The sequence below is a fragment of the Dendropsophus ebraccatus genome, chromosome 3 (genome assembly GCF_027789765.1).
Source record: "Dendropsophus ebraccatus isolate aDenEbr1 chromosome 3, aDenEbr1.pat, whole genome shotgun sequence".
Lineage (NCBI taxonomy): Eukaryota > Metazoa > Chordata > Amphibia > Anura > Hylidae > Dendropsophus > Dendropsophus ebraccatus.
This window is the reverse complement of record NC_091456.1, coordinates 50555374-50581509: the sequence shown is the minus strand read 5'-3', so window position 1 is coordinate 50581509 and position 26136 is coordinate 50555374. Positions and strand designations below refer to the sequence as shown.

Below are 26136 nucleotides of genomic sequence, written 5' to 3'. Positions count from 1 at the left end.
TTGTATAGGAAAGAAGCATTATCACAACAACCAAGAAGGGATCTAACAGGCACATGGCGGCATTATTATGTCTTTATGTTATCGCTGATGTAAGTAATTACATATGTTATACAAAGCTCTGCACATTTCAGCCATTAGTTTTCATTGTGCAGCAAGTACTGAACAGAATGTCATAATCCTAAACCCAGTATCAGATACCTCCCAGAGGAAATCAATTAGGGCTACCCTCTAAGCCACACAGAGCTGCTGCATACTGTATGTATATTTACCTGTATATCTAGAAAAAGTGGATGATCGGAATGCTCTGCCTACACGTAAGGCCTCATGCACTTGGCTGAGCTATGAGCATAAACAGAGAAAGGTGTTTCTGTACAATGCTTTCATATTATAGAGGTATTCTCCCTTAGAAATGCTTTAAAGGGGAATCATTCTATAATATGGTATCGAATGGAAGATAGCCATATAGGGGGGGATTTATCAAACATGGTGTAAAGTGAGACTGGCTCAGTTCCTCCTAGCAACCAATCAGATTCCACCTTTCATTTTCCAAAGAGTCTGTAAGGAATGAAAAGTGGAATCTGATTGGTTGCTAGGGGCAACTGAGCCAGTCTCACTTTACACCATGTTTGATAAATCTCCTTTAGGGCAGCTTCACACATATGTTATTAATGCTGCGAGTCGGCTAGGTCCTCGAAGATCACTTTCACTACATACACGCAGCTGTCTGAACGACCGCTGCGTGTATGTAATTCTGCCGGCCGCTTAACCCCTTCAGCTGTCACCTGGCTCCCGCTCTGTATACATTACCTGTCCTCGCTGCACGGGGTCCCAACGCACTGCTCTCCCGCCCGGCCAATCAGTGGCTGCGGCAGGGCAACACACTGATTGGCCAGGCAGGAGAGCAGTACGCCAGGACCCCGTGCAGCGAGGAAAGGAAATGTATACAGAGCGGGATCGGAGCGGGAGCTGGGCGGCAGCTGAAGGGGTTAAGCGGCCGGCAGAATTACATACACGCAGCGGTCGTTCAGACCGCTGTGTGTATGTAGTGAAAGTGATCTGCCAGGACCTAGCCGACTTGCAGCGGTGTTTGCTAATCGTTCGCTGTAATTCTACATTCGTTCGCTCAAGTTCCACATTTTTTCACTTATCGTTCAGAGTAATAGCACATTGCCCATTGTTTTCCTGAGATCAGAAGGAATAAACGATCGCAATAACGATCATAACAACGATCGTATCTAATGACCATCGTTCTGTGTAATAAGGTGAACGTTTTCAGGTTAACGATAAACACTCTTGTTTGCGATCGTTTATCGTTAGTCGTTAATCGTTGAAAATCGCTCAGTGTAATAGGACCCTGACTTACAGGCACAGCTGGGTGTGCCCGCAAATCAATTAGCCATTCACTTCAATGTAATGTGCAGCCGCCGCACATTACATTGTGTGAACAGCTATTATTTCCGGATGCTTTTCAGTGAACAGTGTCCTGAAATAATAGACATGTACATTATTTTAAAAAATTATTTTTTTTTTGTTAATATACAAAATGACATTTAATCTTTTCTGGACAAAAATGATGAAAAAGTATATGTTACTTATGTATATTCCATTGGGTCATGTAAAGTCATTTTTTTTAACACTGTTGTAAAAATCCAAATCATAACTTTTTCCTTTCCAATTTTTTTAAAAACTTGCAACTGCTCCACATAAACATTTGGTTTGCTGTGCAGTTATTTCAAAGACATAACCTTTGCTTTTCACCCTGCATCTCCTTACAGCCAAATGTTATGAATAGCAAAACACAGAACAGGGAGCAATGTGTCTTCACATTTTATGAGCAGATATAAATTAGCAAGCACAGCACGCAAAAGTAATTGTAGTCAGTGCCAGGGAACTAACAGAATATCTGCTTTAAAAAGAAAGAAAAACGGCCCCATAAAAATTAAAGCTGTTAATTTCCTTCCACGTCATTTCGATATTTTTATGTGTACTATTTGGCATACAGTAGTTACTTTCTGCTTTTTTTTTTTTTACTTTTTTTATTTTTATAAAACTAAGGTTAAATGTTCTGTTCAATTGAGCAATATTTTTTAAATTGTCGTAAGGGAAATAAATTATAAAGCGACCAATTTCCAAAATCAGATAGAGAGATAGTTATATGGAACAACTTTCTGTGCCCTAGCAGTGCATTGATGAATCAAGCTTTATGGGAATGGTTTTAAAAATAAAATAATTGTCTGTCACATAAAATCGCAACAAAAAACACCAAGAAAATAACTTAGCATTTCATTTAGTCCAAAACTAATCTTGTTCTTTACATGTAGACAAAACTAAAATTTGCAAACATCTCCACACATTGATAAATCCATGTTCCACCATGGCTAATAACAGATTTGGCCCCTGTATGCTTCCCATATTCATTGTGGCCCCTCTGGCAATCCAGGACACCTACAGTAGACTGTGAAGGGCCATTTTCAACTGTATGCACATACTGTACTTTCATACAGGTGAATGCTGAAAGACGGAATGACCTCATTCATTGGGGGCCTACACTGCAGAGGGGAAGTGAGGTTGCTCTGTTCAATGTTGGCTAATCATTGTCTCTGAACATGTTCTAAAAAAACAGTAACAATAGCAAAATACTTCTGCATGCCTCCCCACCAATAGGAGCGGCTGCAGGGGAAGCTGGAGTCATGGTATGGACCTTAATAGCCAGCAATGAGAGACTGGCTCAGCTTTCTTTTATGAGAATTAAGAGCCCAGTCCGGATCCTTATTGGACCGGCGCTCTGATCCTCAAGGTTCCGGACAGGCAGAGGCAAAAGTCAATCAAAAGCCTTGCTCAGCTGCAGCAATCATGTCTGGCAGTGGTCAGTGTAACTCCTGCATGGCTGGAACCTGAGAAGCAAGCGGGTGTGTCACACAAAAGCAAAAACAGGCCCAGTTCACACCAGGCTACTGCACATTTCTGACAAAAAATTATGAATGTAAATCGCAAACTTGCTTTATATCACATCTACTGTTGATGTAGATTTTGAAAGTTATAACAACAGTGACACTTTAAGGATACTTAAGGAAAACTAAGGGAACTGCAGCACTGTAGAGTACTTTGTGGGTAAAAGTGATAAATTTAAATTGTATTCTAAATTAGGTGACAACCAATGCAGTCAAACTGGCACAGGGTAGAGGCATTGGTGTAGCGGCTGGACAGAAAGATGAGCCTGGCTGCTGCATTCAGGATAAATTGTGAAGGGTTTGGGGAACGAAAGAGTGATTAGTAATGTTTGTTATAATGACAGTGAGAGGGAATCAGAGCAACAATTAAGGCCCTATTATACAGAGCGATTATCGTTTATAAATGAATGATTATCATTTAAAATGAACAATTATCTGCCCTTGTAATAACACCCAATGATCAAACGACGACGGAAAAATCGTTAATCGTTACCTTTTAACATTTTGAAAAATTATCATTGGTATTTCGCCCATCGTTCGCAAATCTGTTCATTTAGAAAGTCGTTCATAGATAAAACATGCTGTATGGGTTGTCCTAAGGAACGATTAACGACCATAGAAATGATCATTTATATCATCTATAACAGCAGTCAGTGAATGTAATAACATCAGAATTTTTCAGTACTAAATAGCTAGTTATCACTAGCGCTCGATCGTTATAGCAAATCTTTTACACGATAATCGCTACATGTAATACGGCCTTTAGATTTTGGCCATTTCCACAGCGATACAAGGGCGGTAGCACCACAAACACTGAAAGGTTAGTAAATGGTGAAATTGCGAGGGATTTTTTTTTTTCTTTTTTTAATGCATTCGGTTTTAAATAGAGAGAAGATATGGTGTTAGAGCCATCTGACAGCCGATCACTGATGTTTCATACTGGAATGGCACATACAGTTTTGTTTAGTTTTGCTTTGTTTCACGTGTAACTGTCATTTGTTCAATGTGTTCAAATCCAGTACTTACCAATGGCTTTACAGAGATCACTGAATCAATATCTAGAATTACAGAGCTATTTCAGGCCAACAATGGGTGTATACTTTAGTCTGTTCCAAAGCATAGCATACATACCAGACTTAAATTGCGAAGGCCGTATGAATCCCCTATTATATGTGATCTGAGATTTAGAGAGATAGCTGTTAATGTCCATCTTGTGGTCGGAGGTGTGAGAATCTTTAGATGGCTGCAGTCCCTGCTGTCTGAAGGGAACATTCCATGTGTCAGTCTGTTGCTTATTACAGCATTGCCATTACTCATGGAAAAATTGACCGACTGTCATCACTGCAGCATAGCTATTCATATTTCATAGACAGTCAGAGAGAGGGTTTAGTTCTGGATTATTTGCGGTTCATTTTTAATGACTGTAAGGCTTTTGACTTTACTTGTTCCTAAGTTATATTCTTTGCTGTACCCTTGTAAATCCCATATAAGCATGATACTTTAGAAGAATCTGGAAGCTGCTATCTGTGGATTCACATAGGTGGTGATAAATGTCTTTCCATTCTTAGATAATGAACTCAGAAATGCATCTCATGCAATGTGCAGCGAGCATACTAGCTAGCCGATGCAATGTTACAGTACATTGCTCTCATAGTGACAAAATGTATATATGTATAAGACAAACCCTTTATAATGTGGCCAATTGCTGTGGGCTCAGTTCTGGCATACATGCAGTAATAGGGCATATTAAAAGAAGTTGTTCAATCAAAACCATGTGTGACACTTCAAACGTCTTTTAAGTGACGGCAATGCTTTATTGCTGCATGCAGTGCTTTTACTGTTACTTTATTACATCCATTTCCAGACCTCCGACAGTGTTTAGTGGGAATTCAAAGATGGCAAGCCTAAAGGCTAGAGATGAGCAAACCTCAAGCATGCTCGAGTCCATCCGAACCCGAACTTTCAGCATTTGATTAGCGGGGGCTGCTGAAGTTGGATAAAGCCCTAAGGCTATGTGGAAAATATGGATATAGTCATTGGCTGTATCCATGTTTTCCAGACAACCTTAGAGCTTTATCCAAGTTCAGCAGCCCCAGCTAATCAAATGCCGATCGTTCGGGTTCGGATCGACTCGAACCCGAACCCGGTTCGCTCATCTCTACTAAAGGCCCTATTACACGAAGGGATTATCAGCCATATTCAGCCGATATCGGCCATTACACATGATAATGGCCTTGTGTAATACAAAACAACGGTTAGCTGTCATGCACGATGTCGGCTGATCGTTTTCTTTCAACACACTGAAAAATCTACGATAACAATAGCAGCAATCTGCCGCCATCGCTCCAGCTCTTACCTGCTGGCTGCTGGCGCTGGCAGCAACCTGGCAGGTCGGGACTCACTTGCTTCCTCTCATTTGCCCGTGTAATAGGGGCTTAAGGCATTCACTATGCCCCTCTGCCATAACAACACTGGAACCTACTGAATATGAAGCCGACTTACCTCCAGTGTCCACACAATATTATGCCCAGACATACTGTATAGTACATAGACAGTAGTTTCAGCAAAAGGGTTAATTTGTTTCTCTTTTGTTTAATATGTTTTCCTAATGACCTTGTAGACTGGGTTAAAGAGTAGAATTTCGATATGTGCAGATGATGCTGAGCTCTGTAAGGGGCAGGTGATATCATACTACAGAGGGATCTGGGGAAGCTAGAAGCTTGGGCAGTGAAATGGAAAATAAAGTTTAATGTGGATAAATAAAAGGTTATGCACTTGAGCCCAGGCAACGATATGTAGAAATACGAGTATATACTAAATAGAAAAACACTGGGTAAAACTTAGGAGACTTGGGACAGACAATTGCATAACGGTAATCTAAGATGACGAGTGACAGACGGCTGAGCCAAGGCAAATAAAGGGATGTATTAATGTAGGTCTAGAGGCTCATGACAAGAACATCATTTTACATCTGTATAAATGACAAGTCAAATTCCACATGAAAAAGTGAGCATCATTTTGGATAAGGGTGTAAAATGAAAAGGACAACTAAACTAGAGCAGGTCCAGGTCTGCTTTACATGGGCTGGTGTCTGTCCACAGGAGCCAGCTACTTGCAGGAGTCCGTGATCGGATGCTGGATGTGAAGTGTCCTTTTAGTGAAGGAGGCTGTTCTGGAAGCCATTGCTGCTGTACGGTAGATGGTAGAGCTGACCCCTGTGTTATGAAGTACAGTAGCCCACCAGGTGAAATAATTAACATGTACAAATATATTGTGATGGTTGATTCATTGAAGAAGCTCAAGAAAGAGTGACGAGTTGGGGTAAGGGGCCTCCCGGCGAGGAACCATAAGGGGGGTCTCTGCGACCACGACCGGGTGATTGCTAGAGGGATTTGTGCATATGGGGGATAGTAGTGGTTCAGTAACACGAGGGAGCTAAACATGGCTGCTGGAGTTAGTGGAGTGGGTGGGCTTAGTTGGGGGGCTTTGTGTAAAGACAAAGAAAATTAGCTAGGTGTCGGGAATACCTGTGGGAGGTATTTCAGGTGAGATAGGTGTTAGAGGAGGTGGGGTTATGAGAAAAAAAGGAGAGGGAGTTGGAGCTAGCACAAGCACTTTTTTACAGTTTTAGTTAAGGGAGGGAGTAGAGTTAGCAGGTTCCCCCCTTAGAGTCAGGATTCCTCAAAGATAATTTCTGATAAAAGGCAAATAATGATTAAAGATCCTAGTATAACACAGACCCCAGTATCAGACCCCCAGTATAACAGACCCCAGCATTAGACCCCCTGTATAATACAGGCCCCAGTATCAGACCTCCAGTATAATACAAACCCTAGTGTCAGACCCACGGAGTAATACAGACTTCAGATTGACCATGTCTCACTCTTCATGCTTCTTGTGCCTCCACTAGGAATCATAAAGATGTGTCCAGAAGTTGAAAAGGCAGGCCCTGGTCTCAGCAGCAGCAGCAGTAAATGAGGACTATGGGCAAGCTTATTCTTTTAGGTGGCTACATGAGATTAGAGATGATCAAACATTGGGAATTCGAACCTTCATCAATTGATTCCCGGTGCCTTCCCGTTCCTTGAGGAAGGTGGAGACAGCCCGGGTACCTATTACCTAAGCTGTATCCCTGTTTTCCAGGCAGTACTTGGGCTGTCTTCACCTTCCCCATGGAACGGGAAGGCATTGGGAATCAAATGAGGAAGGTTCGAGAAGGTTCCCGAAAAGTCCCGATGTTCGATCATCTCTACATGAGATGTCAGCAGCCCATAGTAACCTTACTACTCAATGTTTTTTTTAGGCTGTTGTAGTTGAATTTAGCCCACAGAATCCTACTCTGCAGTTTTGCTCAATTTTGTCGGTGTTTCTTTGCAGCTAAACCCATGACCATACTCCTTCCTGGGCTAATATTTCCTCTGACCTTCAATCCAGCAAGGCTTGTAAATAAGAGATTTTCTTTATGTTATGTGACACTGCTCCCTGCAAGATGTTGCCCTAAGCACAGGACCTCCACTGCCTAGTGGTAAACACCCCCATAACTGAACTACCCTAGAACTAACCCAATACACTTATGGCAAAAGTTCATTGTACACTTACATGTAGAGTAACTGGTGACAGTACATTCTGTAACACTGAGGAGACAGTTGTTACCAATACCATATGACTGTGTGCCAAGCCCTTTAGCTTTAAACTCTCCTGTCATCACTTGTTTATGGAGGTAAATGTTGCCATGATTTTTTCTCATCATCATAAGATGATAGATTTCTATTCTCATTATAAGTATGATGGGTGGCTTGGTAGGTGAGCTTTCTGTCAAAACATTTCTCCTTAGATTATTATCTGTGTGATCGCTTTAATATAATTCTATTCCTGTATAGCTTTTTCACTGCACGTTTTTACACGCAATAGAAACCTCTATGTGTTGACAACAAAAAGAGATCTTACTAACAGAGATCTTTACTGAAATAAAACTGACAGAATAGGGCTCATTTACTACTGTGCACCGGCAGCCTTTTCATTGAATGGAGCGCATCACATGGCTTCCAGCAAGGTTTGCCAATCAGAGCTGAGCAAGATGGAAGCAAGATGATGTGCTTCAGCCAATGAAAAGGCTGCTAGTGCGTAAGTTTCCTCTCCCATTCACTTTACTAGAAGATGCGAAGGAGGAAAAAGACCAGGCCCGCCCCCAGCTCTGACGACATCAACACAAGATGGCGCCAGAGAGAAGAGGATGTGGTCAACGGTTATTGGGTATGTATACTTCACTTCCGGGGGGGGGGGGGGGGGGGGGAGGAGGGCAAACGGGGCGAGATAACTTATTAACACACATTACAAAGTTATCTAACTATGCAAAATCTACACTTGAGTGTACTGTGTTGCTACCCTAGTAGTGCCATTGTGGGTACTAATGTGATTCAATATATTCAATATAGGCAGAGCTCATGTCTCTTATAATTTGCAGAATGCTGATGTAATGTTTGTGTGTTTGTCAGTGTGGGTAGCGCTTGGCTCAGTGGACCAGAAGACCCTAGTGCAAGACACCAAAGGGACCGGTAAAGGTAGGTCTTGTTCCATGCATGGGCTATGGCTGGACAGCAAAGTTGCAAAGTCGGGTACAGGCTAGAGGGACAAGGCAGGCGAAAAAGGTTTAAAGTTGAAGGTCTATATCATACATTTTAGGGTCAAAACTGTACAAGGGAATCAAGCAGAGCCATAGACATGAGAACAAGTGTGGGTCAAACACTGGATGCTAATGGAGAACACCGGAACTACTTAGGCACCAAGGAGCAGGTGGAGGCGCCTTATACAGGAAGTGCTGGGCCTTGCATTGGTAGGGAGAGTGCATGTGTGCCCTTTACAAACTAGAGCAGGGCCATTAGTGGCAGGAGGGGCAGCATAGTGGTGGGCAGGTATGGCTTGCGGGCCATAGAAGATAATCACTGGTAGTGAGTGCCTGGTGCCACACTATGCTTATTGGGGCGGAAGGCCTTTATTACAATTAGTCGTAGAAATGGGATCAAAATAAGGTGCATTTTACATTTAACTGGGTGTAATAACAATAAAACCTGTTCATTTTCTGAGGGCACAATATAAAAAGCTATGTGATATAATAACATGTAAACATTTGTCTCCCCATTGACTTTAGAAGTGCAGTTTGTATGGGTTTGAATTACTTTTGACAAACATAAACATTTCCGTGTTTTTCGTTTTCTGGGTTGAGTGATCACTGTGATTTTAAACCCTTTGTATTTTGAACAAAAGTGAAGATACATTGCATTGTGTGTGGGCGGGTGATTGGTGTATTATATGCTGATGTTTTGTGTTGTACCACTGTACGACAAGACCCAGGGTGTCATTATATAATTTTCTGGTTTATATGGTTAGATTATATTAGTTCCTTTTATATCAATAGGGCTGTATAAACATCCATTGTCTACATAGATTGACAGGGGGTTTATATTTAGCCTTATGTTTTGTAATGCTTTGTATGTACTTCAATGAATTATATTAAACAGCCTGCAGTGTAAGTAGACTTTTGACTAATAAAAAGTTTCTTTCATAGTAATTCTTTAAAAGACACAGTGATCAGATAACTAGAGTTGATCGAACTTTGGGAAATCCTAGGTTCGATAGAACTCGAACATTTACAAACCTGCCGCATTTGATTCCCAATGCCTTCCCGGTCCGTGGGGAAGGAGGAGACAGCCCGGGTACCGCCTGGAATTCCAGGATTAAGCGTATTACCTATTACCTAGACTGTATCCCGGAATTCCAGGCGGTACCCGGGCTGTCTCCTCCTTCCCCACAGACCGGGAAGGCTTCAGCAATCAAATGCGGCAGGTTTATAAATGTTCGAGTTTCATCGATCCTACGATTTCACGAGGTTCGATCAACCCTACAGATAACAACCATTTCATTGTTTGCTGATTGCCGGAATTGTGTGATCCTAAAAATCATTACTGGCAGCATATCTCATGGATGTGATAATAATGATGGAAGTGAGGGGCCACATAAACAATTCAATGATTGCTTGGGCACCCCAATAATTGGTTTCAAGAGCACTGATATACATAGTCGACTGGTGCTTGCACCTACCCATGTATAAGCACCCTTAGGGTGTCTTTACAAAGAGAGATTTATTTGACAGATTTCTGAAGCCAAAGCCAGGAATGGATTTTAAAAGGGAGAAATCTCAGTCTTTCCTTTATGACCTGTTCTCTGTTTATAGTATTTTCCTGGCCTTGGCTTCAAAAATCTGTCTGTGTAAAGGCACTCTTAAGCAGCTTCTAACTTAGCGCAGAAGTTCTGAATGCTGTCCTAACTCCTTATCTGAACACCCTGGTCAAAGTTGTTGCTTGATGGTGCCCCTACTGGCAAGCAACAGGTACTGCAATGCCTCTTCATTCGTTTCTAGCTATGACCCTGCTTTAGGCTGTCATCAGTCAGATGATGTGGTGGCAGAATACTGTACTGGCATGTTAAAAGTTTTGTCATGTTATCCAAAGACCATGCTGAATTATGAAATATATAATTAGTGGAATATTTCCTATGCCATACGATTAAAATATTACTGTTTCCGTATTTTTTGTGGACTAAGAGACAAACTGTCTCATATTTTAGAACATCAATTTTTATAGCATTAGTTGGTTCTAGAAATCCCGATGTATCATACCTCCATTAGTAGTGATGTGTAGTTTAGTGCAGGGGTGTAGAATGGTCATTTGTGCTGGGACAATGTGTCTTGCCATTATGCGGTTACTGTATTACTTACCTTGGTAAAGGATGACACCATCTGGGAAATTTCCTTGCTTGGTAATACATTGCACTACTGAATGTATGCGAGAAATATATCTGAGAAATGGTAAAGGGGTCATAAAAATGTTTTTAATATTTGTAAAAGCCTTCCGGTACTTATTAGCTGCCCCAAAGGAATTCTTTCCAATCACAGTACTCTCTGCTGCCACCTCTGTATGTGCCAGGAACTGCCCAGAAGAGAAGAGGTTTGCTATAGGGGCTTTGCTCCTGCTCTGGACAGAGGTGGCAGCAGGCAGAGCAGGCAACTACATGACTTCCAGGGCATACAGCAGCTAGAAGGCTAGAAATATTTTTGACAAAGAAATCTAATCTGTATAAGGGCCCTATTACGCAGAGCGACAATCTGGCAAAAACAGGCTGATCATCACTCTGTGCAATAAACACAATGATCAGCCGATGACAACAAAGTCATCAGCTATTGGACGGAAGTTATTTAACAACAAGTAACAAATAACAGCCATTATTTGCTGTTAAAGGAGAAGTCCGGAGATTTCTAAAAGCTGGCTGGGGGGGGGGGGGGGGGGAATTGATTAAAAGTAACAACTTACCTCTCCCCAGGCTCGCGGTAAGCGGTGGGAGAGGCCTCGTGCCCCCTGCCGGGCTCCAGTATCTCTGAGGTGTTCATAACACGAATCAGCTGATGGGGCGGGACACCGCTCCAGTCACTAATTGGCTGAACAGCCAGTTCATCAGCCGGGACAGAATTTTCCACCTGTCTTGGCTGTCGGCGGGTGTTGTCAACTCGGGGGAAAATGCCTTCCGTCTGCTCACAACGGACATAGGAAGAGGTAAGTTCCTACTTGTAATCAATTTCCCCCTGCAGGCTGACGGCTTTTAGAAATTGCCGGACTTCTCCTTAAAATGACTGCCATCCACAAAAAAATGCCTTTATTTTGATGGTTTGTAAGCAAAGCTAATATCTACAGTATATATGTATTCCACATATCTAAACTGGAATACAATACTCACAATTTATATGTGATGATGAAAAGAAGAAGAAACAAGAAGAAAGAAGAAGAAACAAGACTTAACATTTTTAATATAATACACAACACATACACAACAACCTAAGAATAAGATGTATATAAATACATTTTTTACAACTATATTCTTTTGCCTACTGTCAAATCATTGTGAAATTATAGATTAATAAATGACCAGTGTTGTTTTACATACATGTGGTGACTGCCCTACTTTCACATTCAAAGCAAAATAATCCTACATGTACACTGTACCTGTACTAGTATCCTTCACATACTGAAAAATTAGCAGTGTAGTAAAAACTTAGTTGCTCATTTTTTCAGTAACATTCTTTAAATCCAGATATCACTTTTCTTGATTTGTCAAGCAAATACATCTACTGCATAGTAGTCACTTACTGACACATTTAGTTTCAGATGAGAAAATAAATTAGATCAGAAAAAGAACTCCAGACCGAAACGTTAAAATCCTGGACGGGCAGGGAATGTGTGTTTGGGGGGCATAATAAGGATTAATACTTACCCATCCCCGTCTGTGAGCACCACTCACAGACCCCCGCTGGCTCCCTGCAGCTCCTGAGCAAGAAATTCCTGCCCACAGGTCGTGATGACGGAGGAACTGGAGGAAAGTAGAAGACTGGAGGCTGTCAGGGTACGGGGGGCACTGTGGCTGCACGGGCAATAGGATGGGTAAGTATAATTCTTTATTATGTCCCCCCCACCTACTTCCTGGCCGGGATTTTTAAGCTTTGGCTGGAATTAACCTTAAAAACTCATCTAGATAATTAGTATACTCTGTACTATAGAGTTGACAATAGTTTGGCTATGGTTTTCACATTAGTGTGCATTAGTTAACTGATCTATAGCTCAGTGTGAACAAGAATAAATGGTTGAATAGAGTCATACAGAACAAAGCAGAGCCATATATTAGTCAATAAACAAACTGAATATTTAAATTTAGATAAGTCATTAACTCTCCTAATATGTCTAGGTTGTGCTCTTTTATTACTTTTATTACTCAGACCCACGTCAAAGGCCCTCCAGCCAGCCAACTAGAACCCTGACAAGGGGCAAGAACTCCAAAACAGTTGTCAACAGATGAGGGACTCCTCCTTTTGAGGCCAATTCTAGTTAAAAATAGTCTAGCTTATTATGACTTATTATGTTTCAAGGCTCTTTTTGGGGGTCGAAAATTAACTTACAGGGTACATTTTTCCAATAGGTTACACTAGAGACCATCTTTCTTCTTTCTGGAGGAGAGCTGATTGACTTACTAAGATAAACACCACCCATACTGAATGGGCAGTGCCAGATCTTAGTATATGGGTGAACAAAGTTTGTGAGCAGAATATGCTGATTATTACAATGGTTATAGCTATGAAAGTATCATCCTATGTAAGGTTCCCTGGTCTTACAGTTATTAAATTGATTGGTTACACACATATCTAATATATTAATAATTTTAAATAAAATATTAATTAAAAACAAAAGGAAACAAATAATGTCCTGCAAAATTTCATATTATATCTTCATAGCATGCGTACTTAGGGTTTACACTACGTAAGACATCGGCCGTTCTGTGACCCAGCCATGTCACAGAAGGGCTGGTGTCAGTGAAGTTCATCCTAGATGGTACTGCAGTACCGGCCGGATGAACTTAATTTCTTTAGAATCGGGATGCGGCGCATTCATGTGTGCTTGCATCCCAATTACCCAAAGCACACAATGTAAAGTGCCTCCGGAGCCGCACTTCACATTGTGAGAAATGTCAGTGTTGTGTGGCCACTATTCAATGAATAGCGGGTGCACAAAACTGATATGTCAGTTTTTGCTGCGGCCGGTTGGAATCCCGTTCGGAGTGTATACTATGTGTATACACTTTAGCCGGGATTCCATTGACTTCAGTGCAATGTAAATTTTCCATTAATCACGGCCGGTGTTGCAATTTGCAACAATGGCCGTGATTATTTGAAAATTTACGTTATGTGAGCATAGATGTATGTCCTGATTTTTATACTATATATTTATATACCACACTCTGCAGAAATTGGTCACCATTGTGTTATTTTAGGAGTCTATGATCTGACTGCTTTATATGAAACTCTCAGTCGAGATTTCTTTTCAGCACTAAACATTTATATTCTAGATGAGCACAGTAGCCTCAGGGGGAGCAATATACTTACCCTTGAATCAGGATCACATTGAATGCCACAGAGTCCATATTCATATATAAGAAGATTGAACCCCCTGCTGTATGCAGTAAGAAGGCATTCTATATATCATAATTATAGAGAGAAACAATTAGGATGGCGGTGGTTATTACTAGCTTTAATTGTATTACATCGTTTTATTGAAGTATATATTAATAGTAGTAAAGCCCTGATCTTTTCATAGGGATGAGTGTAATCGTTTCATCTATTTTTTATGTGTATGTATGTACTCTGTGTATAGTATTTAAACAATGGAAAGAACCTATTACTGTGCATGCTGTGCCTGTTTGTAGTTCTGTATAATATTACCCTACAGCTCTTCTGTGCCAGAGGCTCCTGCAGTTCAAAGGTAGATCAATGAGTTGCAGGGCACACTGGCACAACAGGGCCCAAGGCATCACTCTTCATTTCTCGCTATGTGCACCTAGAAGCAAAAATAATTCCTGGCTAAAGAAAATCATCTATCGGCACACATTAGAGTGGCTTAATTTGGTTGTTAATGACAAAAGGACATTGCACACCTTATAAATATGCATGTTGAAGGAGCTTTGGTTTATAATTTATTCAGTTCTAGGTCCTCTGTATTTGCAATAGGCTGCTGCATGAGATATCTGATTAATTCTGATAATAACAATGTCATAATAATTATAAAAAAGGTAGCTTTTCTATATTTAGGTATTATGTCTAAAGTCAATTAAGTCCATCAGCATTTGTGATATCAGCCGTGCAAGGCCTAGTTTAGCATATTAATAAACACAGTTTGGATTTTTTGTAGCAAATCCTTTGAACTTGTCTTCATTCACTCTAAGCTGCTGTATTTGCTTTAGCCTCAGGTTCTCTATAATAAAGTTGCTTCTTCTGTTCCTCTTGTAGGGACTGGACCATATTAAGTCGGAACTCCAGCATCTGTCTCCATTCTTCTCTTAGTCTGGAACAATCAAAGATGCACATATATAGATTGCGATATTTTCATAAGTCACTTGTTTCTAAATTGTTCTCAGTCCTATTCTAAACACAATATTAACAAACAATTATACAAAACGTATAAAAAGTAACAATTTTTTGAACATAGAAACAAGATTAAATGGCAGCAGGCTAAATAAGGAATTTAATTGATTGATTGATTGATTAATTGATTATTGACATGTTGGGGGTTGCCCTCAAGTATTTAGAGATATTCTTTACAGCAAGCCCATTGCACTATAGTCAACAATAGACAGGACCTGTCCCATTGAGATTAATGAGAAAGGCTTCTGGGCATGCTCATTAACCTTTTATAGAGGTCATCCTACAGGATGAGGAATACTGAGTTCCGAATTCCTCGCTGCACACAATGGAGCGTGCTACCGGAGCAGCACACTCTATTGTGTGAACTGACAGGTTCTCTGTGGCGCTTTTCAACGACTAGAGGGCGGAGAAAACTGACATGTCATTTTTTTGCGTGGCCGCTAGCGATCCCGTCCGGGTCTCTCTCAGTTGCAGCACAAGAAAGGTAAAATATTAATCATGGCCGTGTTGCAAATCGGGAACAACGGCCGTGATTAATACTTTACATACGTTGTATGAACATAGCCTTGGATGAATTTTTTTTTTTTTTAAAGTAAGACATTTTTTTTTACAAACTAGGTCATTTTATGATTACACCTTCCCTTCAATCAGATCCAGACTAGTATAGAAACAAAGAAACTGCAGCGCTCCAAAAGCTGTGTACATTTTTTCGAAACTAATGTTTGATCCATTTAAGTAAACAGGGATGTGTCAAAAATATATATCTCCTACACAAAAAAGTTAATTCTCATTTTAAATTCTCACAGTATTATTGTTAACTTGTTACTTTGTTTCTCCTAAAATAAGACCTACCCATAAGATAAGCCCTATCTTCATTTTGCAGTTTTTTTTTAGTAGACTTGAAATATAAGCTCTACTCCGTAAATAAGCCTTAGTTGCAGTCAGCTGACCAGATCCCTGACACTGGGTGGCTGAACATTAGCCAATCAGTGCCAGACTTGTTATGCTCCTCCCCCACCTGCTCAACACAAGCTGCAGGAGACGCAGAAGTGGTAAGAAGTAAAATGCACAGGGAAGATAGAATATGGGGGGACAGAGGGTACGTGGTCTGACTACAGAGGAGGGAGAGAGGTGTAAAGTATGGGATCTACCTGCAGAGGAAGTAGGCTATTTACCTGACATACTATTTTTCAGTGCATTTCATTGCAGTATGAAAAGAACAGCTGTAGTTTTTACCGGAAAGCAATGGCCTTACTTAAAAAAATAAATAAAAAAAAGTATGTTGTGTAAACATAGCTTTAGGAACAACTACATAGGGAAGAGTATTGGGACTACCTGCAGAGGGTGGATGTACAGTATGAGGCTAACTAGCATATAGAGTGGGACTACAGTGTAGGGGCATACTGTGTTTTTTTTAAAAAAATAAGACCTACCCTGAAAATAAACACTAGCCATTTTTTTTAGATAGAAAAATGATATAAGAACTTGTCTTATTTTTGTAGAGCGGAAAAAAAAAAAAATAAAAGAATAAAAAAAATATTATTAATAATAATAATAATAATAATAATAAAAGAATGAAGTAATATATATATATATATATATATATATATATATATATATATATATATATAGACATTTGTCCCACAACAGTTTCCTACTCTCCAGACAACTGTGACAGCATGACATTGTATTACAGTGGGTGCTCCCTTATCAAATGAAGCTTTAACAGAAAGCCAAAATGACAAAGTGGCATCAGCCCAGTTGATTGAAAAGCATTTCTTTTCATCAGGCTTCACATTTAAATAAATAAGGTAAACTGATATTGTGTGTAAAGAGTGGCAGCAGCTAGAAGGGTATCACAACACCAATACATATTACATATTACAAGACTAGTTGTCAGCAGAGTCATGTGTATTTGAAGCTTGCAGAAGGCTTGTGCAAATGGATATCATGTATCATAAGCTTACCATGTTTCCCCTGTTTGTTAATGATGATAAGATGTGAAAACACAAGTGGTCAAATTGTGATGAATTTCTGTTATATGCAAACATAGGGTATATGTCCACTCATCCTTCAATGGGGGTAAAGTTGCCCGACAAATGTTTGTCTCAGTTTCCCATTACTACAAATCTAGGACCTAAGTGTTATTTTTTTGTGTTATTTCCTATGTCGCCTACAATGATGAAAAACAAAATTCCATTTTACATTATGAGATTCATAAAAAAAAAAAAAAAAAAAACAGTAGGGTAACAGTAGAGGTATTTTGTGAATGATAAATTACCTATGAAATGATTTGGGTATAGCTTAAAAGGCAATTTGAGTAAATAATGCTGGCTGCCTTGGCACATGGACCCTTATCACACTCTGCCACCTCTCTTGTTTCCCTTCAGAAAGACTCCTATTTTGGAGCATAGTCTCCTATAACTTATCACATTACCAGCATGAAGGTCAAGAATCAGAGAAGCAATGGGAACCAAGTACAAGCACATTTAGATTATGTAACCTGCTTTTTTGGAACTTAAAAAGGGATTCTCCCTTCTCCTGATAAAAGAGCAATAAATTACATATGTAATAAAAGACAGGTTTGTGAGAAAAAGACACCCTCATGGTAATCACTTTGGCAAGAAACAATGATCCTGAGCTAAGGAGAGCCTATAATGACTCAGAATTCCTTAAAGGGGAAGTCCGGCATCGGGAGGAGGTGGCTGAACATGACAACATGCAACATTGCTCCAGTGCTGGCGTCCGCTGTTCCCCACCCGTTCCCCCGGCTGCTTCCTGGTCTGAGGGACCTAGGTCATGACGTGTCAATCCCGCTCAGCCAATCAGCAGCCGCATAACGGTCCTGCCCTGCTCAGACTAGGAAGCGACTGGAGGACTGGGAACAGGAGCGGGGGACAGTGACCAGGTAGGTGCATGTTGTTATGTTCAGTCACCTCCTCCCCATTTATTTTTTTTTAAATGCCCGACATCTGACTTCTCCTTTAAAATAGAAATTCGTTTTATAAAGTATTTTAACCACTTTAACGTGATAAACACTTTGACGATTCTTCAGTTTTGAAGACATTCTGACCTTGCTTCCGGTTGGGTTCAAAAAAGGGTGTGTAGACATTATGGGTGACCAACAAGTCACAATGCAAATATCAGGGTCAAAGATTTATGTTCAGACTCAAACTATGGAAACAATGTAAATGGTCAGAGTGCTAAGATTTTATGAATGAGCAATGAGATTTTTGGGGAAAGTAGATGTAGGCTATCTAGGCTGTCCTGGGGTCCGTTCAGCAGGTGATGCAGTTATTGTCCTAAAAAAATACTTTTAAACTTGCAGCCCTGAGTCAAATGGCCGTGGACTAGAATATCTGTGCCCTAACTTTGCACTACCCCTCCTTCCCTCCTCCCCACCCTCTTTATCATTAGGAATGCCCCTAGAACATTTTCTCCTGTCTGAACATTGCACAGGTGCCTTAGTGATCCAGCCCATGTGCCGTGCTGACACAGGTGAGGAATAGGAGACAATCTGCCTGGAGCATTCCTATTAAGAGGAAGGTGGGGAGGAGGGATAGAGAGGGTGTGCCAGCCTAATGCATACACAATCTAGGCCAAGGCCTTTTGGCACAGGGCTGCCAGTTTAAAAGTTGTTTTTAAGAACAATAACTGCATCACCTGCCGAGTGGACCTCAGGGCAGATCTTGGATTAAAAGCAGCCATCTAAAGGTACAAGCAGTTTTTTTTTTTGGGGGGGAGGCAGATTGTGGGTACAGAGTCACTTTGAAGTATTAGGAAATACTGTGGTAATAAAGGGAAAATGATGTTTCCCGATCCAGAATCCTCAGTTGTTAGCCAGAGCAGTTTCTCTCACCCTTAAGTAGGGACTGTAGTAGTTACTGTCCTTTTCATTGTGGTTTTTCTATAGATTAAAACTGATTCCTGTGGCTCCCAGCAGTGGGACACCCAGTGATGAGTTCAAGCAAAAAGACAATGTAAAAAGTGGAAAATACCTTAAGGTTTTCACTAATTAATGGGCAGTTACATACATAATAATGGCCACACGGTGGCACAAGCAACCGTACCCTTAGGCATTGTTTTTAGTAAACAGCATGAAGAACAAGTGAAATCATTTCACGGAAAACGTAATTTAAATTGGATTAGAATGTGCAGTGCTATTTCTTTAAAAGCGTGTATGTGAAACACAAGGACATCTGATATCCCTAATTTCATGGAAATAACTTTCTTTGTAACTTTTCTTTGGAATAATATACAAATATGAATCATTTTTGAAAGTGAAAATGTTCCCGAGCTGAGCAGTCACTTTTACCTCCATTCGTCATAAATGTATCATAATAATTTCACTTTGTCAGATGGAACAGGTTTAATTGCCATCATCAATATGTATATAGAAAGAAATGTCTTTCAGCTCTGCAGACGGGGCAGAAAGTTCATTTATCAATCAAGGAAATCAATTTTCTTATCAATGAGAAGTTATTTCATTTCATAAATCTTGTAGTGTGGGCAATTTCTGTTTGGCTGATGTGGTTGGAGCACACACACCTTCAGGGGGTATGTATCTGCACATTTTGAACTGCTGCATAAGCTTTTCAATCTCTTGCATAGCAATATTGTTTTCTGACTTTTCCAACAATAAATGCATATTTTTCAAATGAAATTACAATATTTTAAAGAGGGATTCCGAGTTAAAATAACATAATTGTTAAATGTACCATCAATGAATGTACCATCAGGAACATTGGCTTTAAGTGTTGCACATGAATAGAATGGTGGGCTGAAGCACTGGAGGTGGGCCGGCCTGCCCCCAGTGGGAGGAAACCCCTGCCCCTCTATGATGCGGCTCCATTGATTGTTTGAAGCCATTTCACAGAGGGGTGGGGGTTTCCTCCAAATGGGGGTGGGCTGGCCCACCTCAAGTACTTCAGCCCCAGCCTGAGCTCAGTAACAGACCGGCGCTGTGCGTGTGAACAGGCTTCCTCGCACCAGCGCCGTTCTATTCATGTGCAAAACTTAAAGTCAATGTACCTGTTTGCACATTCGTTTTAAGTTTAAAAGGTTGTACAGGGAAAATGAATACTTGGCCAGGCTGCCGGGGCTGCGGGGACATATTGGTAATGTATACTTACTTGTCCCATTCCCATGCTGCTGCTGGATCCTTTGCTTACTCTGCATCGATGCTTGTGGTTTCAGAACATCCGATGACAGAAATGGCCGCTCAGTATAGAGTCTATGCTGAGCGATAGTTTCTGGTGGGAACACAATGTCATTGTATATTATGAAAACATAGGAAGTAGAGCAAAGTGAGCGGCCTGTTGAGGGAACGGGACGGGTAAGTATACATTACCAACATGTCCTCCGCAGCCCTGGCAGCCTGGCTAAGTATTCATTTTTCCTGGACAACCTCTTTGAGTGTCATATTGCAGGGTGTCTGACCACTAGGACTCTTGAGAACGGGACCCTGACTTATTTTTTTGAACTGAGCAGCAAGACGACCCCACTCCATTAATTGTCTACGGTGAAGGTGCTGCTAAAGGAAGCCAAGCATTGCCCTAGGTTATCTATGGCAGCTTTATAGACAATGAATGGAACAGCAAGTCGTGTATGCATGTAAGCATTCATCATCAGCTCATCATTATTCTTTACATAGTAAAAACTAGAGATGAGCGAACCGGGTTCGGGTTCGAGTCCATACGAACCCAAACTTTCGGCATTTGATTAGCGGTGGCTGCTGAAGTTGGATAAAGCCCTAAGGCTATGTGGAAAACATGGATATACTCATTGGCTGTATCTTTGTTTTCCAGACAACCTTAGAGCTTTATCCAAGTTCAGCAGCCCCCGCTAATCAAATGCCGAATGATCGGGTTCGGATGGACTTGAACCCGAACCCGGTTCACTCATCTCTAGTAAAGACACATATATACACAGCCCACATTAAAGTACTTTGTACAATGCACCCCAAAAAAAGAGATTAACAGTTCCATCAGAGATATGGAATGGCTTTTCTTGACATCAGTACTGCACCAAATAGCTTCAAGCTGAACCATTGAGTCATCTGAGCCAGTCAGTTTACTAGGGACACACTTATCAATGTGTTGTCAGGCAATGTATCCCTAGCAATAATTAGTCCGCCTTAAGAAAAACATAGAAAGTTTTTTGCTAGCAAATATTTTAAAAATTAAAATAATTTAAGTTCTTTAAGATGTCCTAATAATTGGAAAACAAGTTCATGATTATCGATTGTACTGTAGATGTGACTGAATACTTACTTGGTAAGCGCGCTCTTATGTCTTCTTGCGTCCTCAATTTGATGCTCTATTGTTTGTTTTTCAATTTTCTTCTCCCAAAAGCCTTTCAAACCATCAGCATCGTGGGACTTAATCTGTCTGCGGCTCGTAATAGTTTTTGCATCCATTTTCTAAAATGAGAAATAAAGAAATTTTCCATTGCAGAAGCTCTGAAGCTCTACATACAAAGATTCAGGTAATAATAACTATTCCTGTTCTAGTATGGCTTACAGCATCTAGAATTTCTCTGACTGTTCCACACTGAAAAATAACACGAGTGCGGTGTGTTATAGTATACCTGTCATTCCAAATACCCACAGCCCAACTGCCGTGAAGCCTCGCCTAGATGACACTGTCCAACAATGAATTGAGGCAATTGTAGAGCAGAAAGAAGACACAGACAAGATTTATACAGGTATGTACTAAATGTGCGGCATCTAAGCTTGTGGGTGGTGCAAAGAACAGCACAGAGTAAGTGGGGTAACAGTATCACTTGAAAGGGGCTAGACCAATCTAGCCTGCTAGTAGTTCCCTATTGCTCAGGAGATGCTGAGGAGGAAAGTATGTGTCTTACCTTCCTCCTCGGTGCTGTTCTGGTGAAGTTAGTTGTGTGTTCCACAGTCCGTGAGACCGTTTGCAGCACTGGGGGCGCCATTTAGAGCACTGTCCGGCCCCGATAGTGCTAATGTGAAATAGAAAGCTATCAGCAGATTAGATTCGTCTAACCTGCTGATAGTTCCCCTTTAGGTTAAATTTAAAGTCAAACAAATGATTGCACGTGTCCCTTATGGTAGATAACACAAGCTAGAGCTTATAAGTCTCTATTGTGCTGCAACGTGTTGCTTTGATTTATTTCTCACCCCAGACATCTATGTTCTTTTCCATTTTGAGCCATTGGTATAGGTTAGTGTCAGTCCCCTTCCACCTCCCACCCCCATGACATGAGATGGCAGCTCAGATTGCAGTCTATATAACGAATTGGGTCTTTTTTTTTTATTGTAGCAGCAACTAATACAAGGTAATATTTATAGAGTAGTTTGCTGTTAACTTTTTTTTTTTTAGGTATATTTGTAACATACCTACATGTAAAGCCTAAAGAAGGTTTGGGTTTAGTTTTACAGAAAACCCTTTTAAAACTTTTACTAGCTGAACAAGCTAAATTTACAAGCTAGAAATAGTAAAATAAAATGCAGCATTTTTTTTTAACTAGTCTAGAGAAGATGTATTTCAAGGGTGTCACATTAAGGTCAGGGTGTCTTGTAACTGTCAAGCAAGGCTTGTAAAATTACAACATTTTCTATTGCTAATGTTTGAAAAGCGCGTGTTTACTTTCCGGGACTGACCTTTAAAAAATGCAGAAGGGTCTAATTAAACCGCCTGGTTGTAGCGGTACATAACTTAATTGGACTAACTGGATGATTAATCTATTTTATGTGATGAAGCTCTGGTGACCTGCAGGAAAATGTCATTGTTAATAATTGTGATAGTTTACACTTAATAATTAGCTGCCGTATTTCTATACATATTATAGGTAGGCATAAACTATTGCCAATCCCATGGAGATAATGAGAACCTGTTCCATCTAACCTCCCCACAGCATATAAAAAGTATGCCTTCCACATAAAAGATTGTGGCAGACTTCATGTTGCGAATCCTGCTCGATTCCTGGTACTGTCAGTTTGTATGAATTTACATACTTGCTGTGTATTTTCAGTTCCGCTGCGAGTAGAGCTGGGCGATATGGCCAAAAAAGTAAAAATTTTTGGACGATTCTCGATTTAAATCTCGATTTTTTTTTTTTCGCTAAATAAACAGATCTTTTTTCTCCTTGCAGTGTCAGATACTATTTTAATGACATTTGAGACAACAGCCGAGGGAGACAGGGGCAGCTGAGGGACACAGGGGCGGCCGAGGGGGACTGAGGGGGACTGGGGCACTGGGGGGAGGGGGGGTGACTAAAGCAGGAGTGCACATAGCCCTCCTCCTCCTCTCACCCTGGCACTTATGTTCCCCTCCCAGCCACACATGCAGGTTCCATGTCTGTGGAGGAGGCTGCAGAGACTGCAGGATAAGGAGATAGTGTCGCTGTGGGTCCTGGAGCTGTACAGCGGGATCGTGCATCCCCCAAGCACTGATCAGCAGAGCGGGACGTCAGGGAGCCGGAGAAGCAACCCGGAGAGCGGGCAGGTAATGTATTATGGGTGGCGGTGGGTGGAAAATCCACTGCAAGTATGTACAGTAAACCCTTACAAAATTACAGTACTGGGAATCACAGCCGATTTTGCTGCGGAACTCGCAGGGTGAAATCGGCAGCGATCTGGTACATGTGAAGGCACCCTAAAAGTTTTAAAAAGGCCACCCCCATCATAACCCAGACAACCCACTGCATGATGAGGGTATTAGTTTTAAATCAACTGAAGAACTACAGGTTCGAGGTACCAAGTATAACATAGTTGCCCAATCTGTGGCAAGAAAAAGTCAGAGATCAAGCCTTCAAAGCTAATATCTAAATAAAGAAAATTGTATGAAAATGTAGTTCTTTCTGCCAAATGTTTTTTTTACACATAGCTAATGATACAGGGACGGACATCAACGACTTGAGAGGGAGGGGTAGGTGGGACTGCACCACTGCGACAATCGCATCTCTCGCCCGCATGTAAGCAAAGTGGCAAATTTTTATAAGGTAACCTGGATACCAGAACCAACTGGGTGACTGTAAAGAACTCACTGGAGCCTGGGGGTATAATAATAAAGTATGAGATTTGAGAGATATTAATTTGTGACCGTATTTTTATTTATCACTGTAAGGCTAGGTTCACACCCAGTATAATAAAAGCGACATTAACTACGACTGTTGGAAATGGAAATAAAACAATGTGTGGACAGATGAAAAAAAAAAATCACAGCTGTATTTTACAAAATCAGGTGGTGACAAATGAGCATGTTCATTGTTTGGACGGTCCGAATCAATTACAGCCATTATTCTATACGGTGTGTGCACTGCTGTCCAATCTCCTATTGACTTCAATGGAGCACATGATTATATGGAAAATACAGCCATATTTTTACCTCTAAAGTACGCACACAGTTTACATTTATTTTTGGTGTGTGAAGACTAGAACCTTACTTTTTTAGGCAATGATTCTGACATCTCTGTCTTATAGTTTGATCTGTTGTTTTCATTCGATGGTAGTAAGGTGATCCCAAAGATTTATTTCAAGCCTTTTGACAGTGACAGCCCACTCGCATGAATGCCCCTGGAAACTACATTACGTCGGAGGAACGACACAAAGCTTGCATATCAGAATCAATAAACACAGTTAAAATTGTTTCTATTTCCATTGTTTCTGACTTTTTATTATTTCATCTGCAGGTATTGATTTGAGTTGTTCCACCTTTCGATTGGCTTTCCAGCCTGTATATTTATTGCAATTTACTATTCATACAGTATTTATTTATCTATTTATAGTCTGTGTATATATTATTTTGCATGCATAGTCCCTTATTCATTGTATGAGCTAATTCATTTTTTAGAATCCACCCTGTCCTTGACTGACATATATTTTACATATTTACCATCTATTTTATTGATTCTTACATTGTAGTTTTCTAATTGTTATAAGGAACCTTGACTATTTTTGTTTATTTTGTTAGCTTACATATTTAACGTTTTCTCTTTTCTAGCATTTCAATACATTTTTTATCTCTTTTCTACCATCCATTCCATTATCTCTCTTGGATATCCTTTTTAACATAATATTGTCATTGGTATTGGCCTCCCATACTCAATTTTTTTTTTTATCTCAACATTATCTTGCCACTCACATTATCAGCCACTTTTTGCAGCCTTGGTTTCCATCATGATTTTATTGTTTCTTTCCCTGTGCAAGTGCTGGTTTCCCTCCTTTTCTACCCATAGGCAACCCTTACCTGCCTCCAACCGTTCACTTACAGGGCACAGACGGGGGTGTTTATTCATCCTACAAAGCATGACTCCTTACAACATCTTTCTTTCCTCCCAGGCTCCATGTTCTGCTCCTACCCTTACTGCCCCTGAACATCCTGTAGTAATGGGAGCTGCCTCTCCCCTGCTACCACACAAGTGCTGGCCTGTCTTGTTTTATTATCTCTCCTGTACTCCCCATACAGATGCTGATATCTCCCTGCAGCTGCGTACCTCATGTTCCGGTGCCACCCTTCATTTCTTTGTCGGTTCGGCCCTTTTTGGGTGCTTTAGTTGGAAAGTAATATGTAAATGAGCCGGTTGAGAGCACTGGAAGTGTTCTTCGGCCCCCCAGTGCACCACTGGTTCCATATGCCTTGTCCATCAGACACGCTTACCTAAAGACTGGTCTGGTGTTAGAGAACAGAATATGCACAGGTCGGTGTGACTAAAAGAGGCAGTGGGAGGGCTGACTGGTGTTCTTCGGCCCCCCAGTGCATCACTGGTTCCATATGCCTTGTCCATCAGTCACGCCTACCTAAAGACTGGCCTGGTGTTAGAGAACAGAATATGCATAGGTCGGTGTGACTAAAAGAGGCGGTGGGAGGGCTGACTGGTGTTCTTCGGCCCCCCAGTGCACCACTGGTTCCATATGCCTTCTCCATCAGACACGCCTACCTAAAGACTGGTTTAGTGTTAGAGAACAGAATATACATAGGTAGGTGTGACTAAAAGAGGCGGTGGGAGGGCTGACTGGTGTTCTTCGGCCCCCTAGTGCACCACTGGTTCCATATGCTTTCTCCATCAGACACACCTACCTAAAGACTGGCCTGGTGTTAGAGAACAGAATATGCATAGGTCGGTGTGACTAAAAGAGGCAGTGGGAGGGCTGGCTGGTGTTCTTCGGCCCCCCAGTGCATCACTGGTTCCATATGC

At 40.9% G+C, this 26136-nt stretch overlaps 1 protein-coding gene across 1 annotated transcript in view; it reads right to left on the bottom strand.

Moving 5' to 3' along the window:
• Positions 1-11791: 11791 nt before the first annotated feature.
• Positions 11792-26136, bottom strand: part of LOC138787097 (protein FAM240B-like) — a 29186-nt gene continuing 14841 nt past the window's right edge. The window contains exons 2-3 of the mRNA XM_069964236.1: positions 21240-21388; positions 11792-14887 (exon numbers count right to left, since the gene is read on the bottom strand). Coding sequence (XP_069820337.1) covers positions 14764-14887; positions 21240-21385 — 270 coding nt within the window. The 5' untranslated portion in view covers positions 21386-21388 and the 3' untranslated portion in view covers positions 11792-14763. The remainder of the gene's footprint in view (positions 14888-21239; positions 21389-26136) is intronic.